The sequence below is a fragment of the Quercus lobata genome, chromosome 2, assembly GCF_001633185.2.
Source record: "Quercus lobata isolate SW786 chromosome 2, ValleyOak3.0 Primary Assembly, whole genome shotgun sequence".
Lineage (NCBI taxonomy): Eukaryota > Viridiplantae > Streptophyta > Magnoliopsida > Fagales > Fagaceae > Quercus > Quercus lobata.
Window position 1 is genome coordinate 56,379,711 of NC_044905.1, and position 9,734 is coordinate 56,389,444.

Here is a 9,734-nt window from a genome sequence, read left to right on the forward strand (position 1 = left end):
ATGGTGACAATTTAGGACAGTTTGCTTTTGCTAGCCATTGTATATACTTGTGATTGTGAATGTGTAAACTGGTTCTCCATTTAAACAATTGATTATTTTTAATTATACAATATATTCAATTTTATGTGGTATGTAATTTGGTAACGACTTATTTGATTTTTTTCGGATAACCATGTCTGTATATTCAATTTTATGTGGTATGTAATTTAGTTTACCTCTTTTACTTTCAATTTTGCTGCTAGCAGCTCTGCAGTTTCTATGCATCCTTCTCTTCCCATCTAGGGTTTCATATGGGTAAAGATGATTTATTTTTCAAGCAATGTAACGCGGAACAACAAAACCCAGTTATAAAAGAAAGTTTTTCTCTAATGTTGGTCCACAAGTAATAATTTACTTATCAAAAAAAAATTCATGCAAAGAGAGAGAGCAACTGGTTTTGCTGCTTGTATCTCCAGTTTGAGGATTACAGACAGTGGGTTGATTCTTGAGTGCACGGTAAAAAATGTATCACCCAATCAACTTGAGCTTGTGCGTATGGCAGCTTTGGAACAAACTTCTATTTACTTAAAGCCTTAAAGGTAAGACAAAGTAGCTTTTATTATGTAGTGAATTCATAAATTGTATGAAGGTGTAATGTTTACTGGAAAGAACATACTATTTGAAATGCCCATCACAAAAAGTTTTTGAAGGGTTGAAACTTGAAACCTTCCATGCTGAGACAAATGTAAGCGAGTTTGGCAGTGCTGTCTAACACGGATCTCAAATCTCATCTCTCAAAGCTCTTTCGACCAATTGGTTCTATAATTTTACTGACATCGCTAGAGAAATATCTGGAATGTCTTATCCTTCGCTATCCAGACAATTTGAGGTCATATAGATCGAGAATGAACTCGTTGGGCTTGTTTAAGACATTTCAGATTCTTGATTTTTGACACTTTTAAACACTTATTGATCTAACAGAGTTTTATCCATTAAATTGGTAAGGACATTTGAGGTGTCCATGGGTCGATTTGGGTCGGGTTTGTGCCCAACCCGAAACTGACCTGACAAAATTGAGTGGAGCAAAATCTCACCTGCCACCAACCGCCGAAGTAGACAGGTTAGGCAGACCAGACCTTCAACGGGTGGCAGACGGGTCAGTCGGTATCATAGATCTGAGAAAACGGTAAGGAAACTGTGAGAAAACAATGAGAAAAACCCAAATCCAACGAAAATCTCATCAGAATCTATGAGATTTCGCCAGATCCGACGGAAATCTCACTGGATTCAATGAGGTTTCGCCAAATCTGGTCAAAATCTCACCGAATCTACTTGAAATATTGTTGGAATTAGGTTTTTTAGCCGAGATCTGGAAAATTTTCACCGAAATCTAGGTTTTTTCATCGAAATCTAGAAATTTTTCGTCGAAATCTGGGTTTTTGTTGGACAGTTCAGGTTTTTCGAGTTTTGGGGGAGGGAAACCGAAACCGACCCACCAGAGTCGGTTTCTGGTGGAGAAGACCTGTTGCCAACTGCCGGAGTAGTCAGGTCAGTCAGTGTCAAATCGAATCCAATCAGTTTCTTCGGGTGGGTTGGGTCTTCAGATGGGTTTGGACAGCCTTAGCTACATATAATATCTTTTCAATCACTAAGAAAATCAACTAAATTAAAAGGAATAAATTATGAAATTAACAAAGTTTGGCGTGTTGGAAAATTGTTGAATACTCCGGGAGTACCCTCCCTTTTCACATGAATTGTGGATCTCACCATAGATTTAATTAGTGAGATCCACAGTTATGTGAGAGAGGGAAGTACGCATTTATGGTACTCTAAGAGTATCTAATAATTACCTTGACATGTTTGTCAGCTACAAGACTGGTCTTGCCCATCAAATGACAAGCTTGAGATTTGAGATTATGGATAGAACAAATTAGAATATTGAAAAAGGGTGCTTTAGATATTCATGGCCCTATATAAGTACATGAATCAATGTAAACATGGCATTACGCAAATGGAGATGACAACAAAATAATAATAATAATAACATTATCTCACAATACTAATATCATAAATATAATGGTGCTACATGAGTACTTAAGTAGAATTCCGTCAAAACTTAATAAATAGGAGAGTAAAAAAGAGGAAAGGAAAAAATAAAATAACAAGCAAGACATTATGTAAATTGATATGATATAATAGATAAAGTTGGGTATAATATTATGTAAAGTGGTGTGCAATAATCAAATAATAGGCAAGACATGATGTTGGGTATATTGTAATCACATGATCGAGTATAGTTTTTTTTTTTTTTTTTTGACTGAGATCGAGTATGGTTTTAGCTTCTACATTTTACAACCACCTCATCCCAACCACAAGACTTTCTAGACAAACAGTCATTAAGGAATGCGGCATGTGTACGAGTAGGGACAGAACTACTCAATGAGTTGTGGTGTCATGAACTCCCCAAAATTTTCAATAATTAAAAAATTACCCTCAAATTTAGTTAAAATTTTCAAAAATATATGTATGGCCCCCCAAAATTTTCACATAATTTTAAGTAGTACTATTAATTTTCACATAATTTTTCTTCTCAAAAAAAAAGGATAAATTTTATGTTTGTTATTACTTCGGCCCCCTCACTCTTAAAATTCTAGTTCTGCCCGTGAATGAGAGAGAGAGAGAGAGAGAGAGAGAGAATTATTGAAACGGTTCCTCAATGTTAATTTCTTTTGAAATAATCTTTGCAAGCCCTATCAACAGATTAGACAGACAATTGTCTCACATGGATTCCGTATAAATACATATAAAAACACATATCAGAAACAATAGGAAGTAGGAACCGTGAAATTACAAGAGTTGACAACACAGTTTTCTTAATTGACACAGATATGAAAGATGTTTAAACACCACTTGCCTAAGCAATTTTCTCTCGCGTGAGATATGAAAGATGTTCGTCGTGTCAAAAGATCTCCATCTAGTTTGGCCAGAAACCACCTCCCTCAGGCTTCTTTACAAGAATCTGATTGTATTCTGGTCTTGATGTCTGCAATTGATTTTATCAATTTTTAGAATTAATCAAAAAGTAAAGTAAAAGACAAGAGAGTGGGAGAAGGTGCGGAAAGGGGAGAAGTAGATAACATAAGCTTTCACCAGGAATTTCATCATACAAGAAATGTCAGTCATGAATTAAAACATCAAGATAATGAAAGCAGGTGAGAAATGGAAAGAGGAGGATAGGGGCGGAAAGGAGGGAAGTAGATAACATAAGCTTTCACCAGGAATTTCATCATACAAGAAATGTCAGTCATGAATTAAAACATCAAGATAATGAAAGCAGGTGAGAAATGGAAAGAGGAGGATTCGCATTTCAAGGGTAACCCTTCTTAAGATACCCAAGTATGATCATTTTCTTCTTAAAGGGTGGTTTTAGAACGAAAATAAATCTGCAGGTTCAGAAACATAGTTTGGATATGTCAATAAAGCTAGCACTATGATAAATCCTTCCTAGTCCTTTTCAGTTGAAAATGACAATCCCCCTATTAAGGAAAATAGTAATCATAATCATATCTCCTTGAATTTTAAAAATGGTGGTTGAGATATTTTTACATGCTTTGTGACTGGATGACCACACTATGTGGTCATTCCTTCTCTAATTTTCTTGAGGTCCTAGATTGTTGTACTTTTGTAGATTTCTCACTTTTTAAGTACACCTCCCCTCCCCTGTACTTTTTTTGTAGTCTTAATAAAAATAGTTACTTATCAAAAAAGAAATGATGGTTGAGATATTTTTAACAAGGTAACTATGAACTAATAACTACTAGAAGGAGAAAAACAGGGAAGAAGAAAAGAATGAGAGTCAGAGGGAAGAAAATTAGGAGAGAGGAAGAGGGACCAACTGAAACTGCTGCCTTTATATGTTTATTATAGATTTTCTCTTTTGCAACACCCAGAAATTTGGTTCATATAAAACATCAAAACAACCTTCCAAAACACCCATACTAGCAAGAATCATGATTTTGCAGCACTAATAACTAGACTAGAGAAATATCACTCAGGTTACCATTTGGATTTGCGGATCAGAAAGCAAGGTATTTTGATTGTGGTCTACGATATAAATTCTATGAATGAAGGTATAACCATACATTGAGGTTTAAAGTGATAAGGAGCAAAGAGTGTATTCGTTGGAAAAGAGAAACAGAGATGCATGCTCCAACAGAATTACGTTCCATCTAATTTAACATGGAATCAACTATACAACATGTGCAAACAAGCTCTAGCTCAAATAGCACATCATCCCTTTTAAGAGTAAGATACAGCATAAGGCCGTGGTTTCAAGACCCACAAGGTGCGTTGTGCATGTGTAATTTTCCCAAAAATAGAATTCATACAACTCGTCCTTCACCAATCCACCCAATAACAACCAAACCTTAGTTCCAAACTTTTGCGATTGGCTATTGGATTCTGAACTAACTAATCAAGGTTGGCCACGTATATTCTTTTTCGTCATTCTATTCTATACAAAGTTATACTCTCTATTACCTCCCTAATTGACATGTCCTTTTTTATTACTTCAATCGACTCACTCCTTCCACCATTCTATTTTATTGGGTGTACTAATGTATTCCACTATCTTTTCTTTTCTTTTTTCATTCCCTCAACTTGAATCAACTCACTCATCCTCAATGTTGAACATGACCAAATCATCTCAAACAACTTTCCCATTACCATTTCATCAATAGGGGAAAATTTCCTCACTTTTCACCCTATCTTTGTGTGTGTGTATTTTCACTAATCCATCTAAACATTCACATTTCAACTACACTCATCTATAAACAAGTCACTTATAAATAGCCCATGTCACAACACGTTTTTTTTTTTTTTAAGAAACTCTTAAATTCATAGCAATTGTTTCCCATTTCATTCCATCATTGAACCTACAAACTCACTCATCATCTCATGACCTTGTAATCTCCTAGACCACCTAACATTCTGTACAACTACATATACAACAACATTGCATTTACAGGATCCTATGTTTCAATTATTTGTTCTATGATACTAAACTTACCTTCAAGCGAACAACAAAAGATTCATAAACCCAATATTTAAAAAGTTGTGCTCAGATTAACGTGACAACAAATTCAATCAATTTAAATCCAAACTTTACCAAATCTAGATTAAAATTTAATCTGATTCATCCAAAAAACAGACAAGATTATAAAACATTAAAAATTGCAAAGAACATAGAGAGAGAGAGAGACTGACAAGATCTTTGAAGAGGAGAAAAGCGATGAAGAAGAAAAGAAAGAAGAGGATCTCAAACTCAGCGAATCTGACAAAATCGAAAACAGCATTCACCGCACGAGTCATTGCTGACTCCTCCTTGTTCCTCATCGTCCCACCTACTCGCCTCCTCATTTCACCTATGAAACGATGTCGTATGTTGTTTGGGTAATGGTTTAAGGAAAGAAAGGTAAGGAAGCCTGCAAATGTTCAATGTTCAATGATCAATCTCAATCCTCTCTCTCTTTGATTTGCCTTTTGCCCCCTTTGGCTTGGCTTTGGTGATTGGTGATTGGTTTTGGTGGTCAAAGCTTGCTACTTTTCAAAATTGTCCTACGCTCCTACAATATGGCCTCACAGGCAATGGTGCTCCTCTACACATATTATTATTTCCTCCTTAATTTTTTTTTTTTTTTTTTGATAAGTATTTCCTCCTTAATTATATGACTTTAATGAATAGGCTTAAATGCCCTAATGGAATTTACATTTTAGCATCATACCTTTTTTGCCCTTGCTTTTTTATTTTACTGTTTTTTTAAGGGTATGTTTGGATACCACTTATTTTGCTGAAAACTGAAAACAGAAAATAATAAAAAAATAATTAAAAAGTTACTATTGACTGCTGAGTTACTGTTTATTTACGTGGACGCTGAATCCAAATGCTACTTTAGACCCTAAAATGGACAACTTGTTCCATTTTAGTCCCTATTGTCATCTCATTGACAAACATTACCTACATGGCAAATGGTGTGCTATTAAAATAATAATAAAAATTTTTAATTAATATTTAAAAAGTCCATGTTAGCATTTAAATCAATAAAAAAACACACATTAGAAGAAAAAATAATAATAAATTTTGAATTTCTATTTTTTTAAATAAAATAAGATAATTAAAATTTTCTTTTATTACTTTCATTAATTTTTTCAGAAAGAACATGATCATGTTCTTTGTGTTCCTTCCCAAAACATGACTCATATTCCTAGCAAATTAATCCTTATTTTCTTTTTTCTTTTTTTCTTTGTCTTTCTTGCATTTTCCATATAACCAAACTCATCAAAACTTAGATCAATAGTAGTTTTAAAAAAAATTTATTAAGTATTTCTTGGCAACCAAATCCAGCAAACTCTTATTCACAAACACGAAAAATCCCCTCACACTCACATGTTCAAAAGAAAAACTTCAATGATTCAACCCCAACACTTCCTTATCAAACCGATTCCCCTCTCTCTCTCTCTCTCTCTCTCTCTCTCTCTCAAAACTCTTAGATCTCTCTCTAACTCCATGGTCGGCCTCCTTTGCTCATTGCCTCCGCGACCACCACAATCTACGGTGGTTCTTTCTTTTCTTTCTCTGATCGACCCACTCTCTCTAGGGATGGAACCAGGATTCGAACCTGGGGGGGGGGGGGGGGCAAAGCTTAAAACAATTTTTTTTTTTGTTATGAAAATATAAACTAACATCTATTTCATATTCAACAAAATACTACATATAAAATAAGTGTTTCTTAAACATTTGATATTATAAACATTTCGACAAAGTATAACATACAAAATAAGTGTTTCTTAAACATTTCAACAGCTTTTTTTTTTTTTTTTTTGGGATGAGAGTTTGTCGGTTATTGATGTTATACTTTCAATCCATATTTATTTTTTTTCTTGTGGGTCAATATCTAAACATTTCAGAGGAGATCCAAAAAAAAAAAAATATATATATATATATATATATAAGGGAAATCTTAATTTTTCAAATTACAAATGTATACCAATTTTTTTTTTCTTTGTCTCTCTATCTTTGGATTTCGCTCAAACCCAGACCCAAATGGCTCATCCTCTCTAAACTTGGAAGCCTTTCTCTCTCTCTCTTAGATAAGTGGTTCTCTCTCTCAGATCGATGGGTCTCTCACTTTCATCTCTCTATCTCTCAACTCAGTGGTGGAGATAAATGGTGGTGTATTCCGATGGTGGGTTTATGGGTTGTGATTTTTGTTAATTTGGGTTTGTGGTGAATTGGTGTTGTGATTTTGTGGCAAATTTGTGGGTTTATGGGTTGTGATTTCGAAGGTCCAGTTTGAGAATGGTGGGATTTGGAGGGTAGTGGAGATTGGTGAGTTTCCAAGTTGGATATGATTTTTTGTTTTGATGGATCGGTGGGTTTCCAACTCGGAGATTGGTGTTGATTTTGTGAATAAAGAGGATTCAGATCTTTTGATTTTGGTTGGTGTATGTTGGGTTCAAATTTATGGGCATGCATATCTGTTTCTATGTTCAATTTTGGTTGGTGTATGTTAATTCTGGGTTTTGAATTTTGGTTGGTTTATGTTAATTTATGGATTTGGGTTGGTTTATGTTATTATTGTTTGATCTAAGTTTTGAATTTTGATGTATTCGGTTATAAAAAAAAGTACTAGAAAGACAAAGAAAAGAAAAGAAAAGAAAATAAGGATTAATTTACTAAAAACATGAATAACATGAACATGAACATGAACAGTCATGGGAAGAACACAAAGAACATAAACAAATATGTACTTCCAACAAAATAATGAAAAGAAAAGAAAAGAAAATTGTTTTAATTGTTTAAAATAATTATTTAAAAATTTAAATAATAACTAAAATTTTATTTCTTTCTAAAAAAAATAAAATTTTATTTTATTTTAAAATAATTAAAGAAAAGAAGAAAATTATGACATGGCTTTTTTTAATATTTAAAATACTGATGTGGCATTGTTTAAATGCCAAATAAAAAAAATTATTATTATTTTAATGGCCACATAGGTATTCTGTGTGTTAACTGTGCACTTTGTTTGCCACGTAGGCTATTTTTCGTAAGTAAAATGACAGTAGGGACCAAATTGATGACATTTTATTTATTTATTTTAGGGACTACATGTGTTAAAATTAAAAAAGAATGGACCAAAATAGAAATAAAGTCAAAATGTAAGGACTAAAAGTGAATTTATGCCTAACAAATAATATAGCAAAATTTTATTATGTACCCATTACAAAGGTATCGTCAATCGTGGTAGTAGGCTTATGGTCTTGGGCATGACTTAAACATGAAGCTATCAAATTCAATTCACCACATTATCGACCCATTGAGTTCCTGAGATATCTCATCGCAAAAAGTGGAATAGATTGGTCAAAGGCATGGTCATTACTTCCTTATATATATGAAAAAGTTAACACATGTGGCATTGATTTAGGAAATAATTTTAGATTTTTTTATGGAAAAAGAAAAAAAAAATTGATGTTATTTATTTATTTTTTTTCATAAAAGTAGTATCAAACTTTCCTAAAATGATTCATTAGCAAATGTCCTAAGAGTACCCATTAATCGGACTCATATATCTATACTATATAATCTGTATATATTAAGAGGATTTAGAAAGTTAGTTATTGCTTTTTTTCGTATCAAAAATACCCCTAAATTAATTAACCAATAACTTAAAAATGGAGTTAAAATAGTAAATTGGCAAAAAAAAGTTACTTATTGCTTTTTTTACTGTCAAAAATACCCCTACCTAAAACTTAAAAATGGGATTAAAATAGTAAATTGACAAAAATAATAATTCCTACTTTTACGTTGAAATGTCTTCCTGCTTCTAATAAACTCCTATTTCTACGTTGATTTAAATTCCTACTTCTATTCACTAACTCTCTATAAAATAAGATTACTCTTTTGTTAGTTTTAAAACTCCTCTAATCTACAAAACTCACCCCACCTTTTTTTTTTTTTTTTTTTTTTTTGTGATTGGAAAAAGTAGAAATCCCAAATTATAATAAATACAAATTATTAATCTTTACCCAAAAAATAGAAGAGCTTCTAAGCACGCACGTGAGCACGTGCTTAGAGGCTAATATATATAAAAAGATTCCCCTCTTTCAATTGGATTTTTTCGTGGTTCAAAAACATTCTCATTAATGAATGGTAACTTCTCTTAGAAATAGGGTCATAAATGTCAAATAACAAATTTTATTTTGAATTTAAAAAGAAAACTCCTAAAATTTAGGATTTTTTTTTTCCTTCATGTTCATCTTTTTATTTCCTAAAATTTAGCCCTTTTTTATTCATTTTTCATCTGAATAAAAGTAAAACACTCCCAATTTAAAAAATAAAAAACTAAAAGAACTCTTAAAATTTGGCCTTTTTTCCCCTCACATTCATCTTATTTTTCCTACCCAAACTTTTCTCTATATCACTACACCACTTTTAAACACAAATTTAAAAAAGAAATTACGATCTCAAAAAAAAAAAAAATTACAATTACTGCTTATCTCTAGAGTTTATCCTTTTTATTTGTTTGAAAAAAAATTTTAAAAAAAAATTTTAAAATTAAAATAGATACAAATTATTAACCTTTACCCAAAAAAGTAGAAGAGATTTTCAACACGCACAACGCACGTGCTTAGAGACTTGTGTGTGTGTGTATACCAAATAAAGAAAAAAAAATGATAAAACTACTAAAAATGTTACT

At 32.4% G+C, this 9,734-nt stretch overlaps 1 protein-coding gene across 1 annotated transcript; it reads right to left on the bottom strand.

The window, feature by feature from the left end:
- Positions 1 to 2,676: 2,676 nt before the first annotated feature.
- On the bottom strand, positions 2,677 to 5,644 carry LOC115975929. The gene is made up of 2 exons (XM_031096987.1): positions 5,245 to 5,644; positions 2,677 to 3,022 (listed from the first exon to the last, which is right to left on the bottom strand). Exons 1-2 carry the CDS (start codon positions 5,395 to 5,397, stop codon positions 2,954 to 2,956), a joined length of 222 nt encoding a protein of 73 aa, XP_030952847.1. The 5' UTR covers positions 5,398 to 5,644; the 3' UTR covers positions 2,677 to 2,953.
- Positions 5,645 to 9,734: the final 4,090 nt, after the last annotated feature.

What these genes read in the sequence shown, in the direction of transcription:
- LOC115975929 (XM_031096987.1), bottom strand. Translation starts at nt 5,397, where the DNA reads ATGAGGAGGCGAGTAGGTGGGACGATGAGGAACAAGGAGGAGTCAGCA. An exon ending in TTCTCCTCTTCAAAGATCTT is followed by an intron (nt 3,023 to 5,244) that starts GTCAGTCTCTCT and finishes AATCAATTGCAG; the next exon opens with ACATCAAGACCAGAATACAA.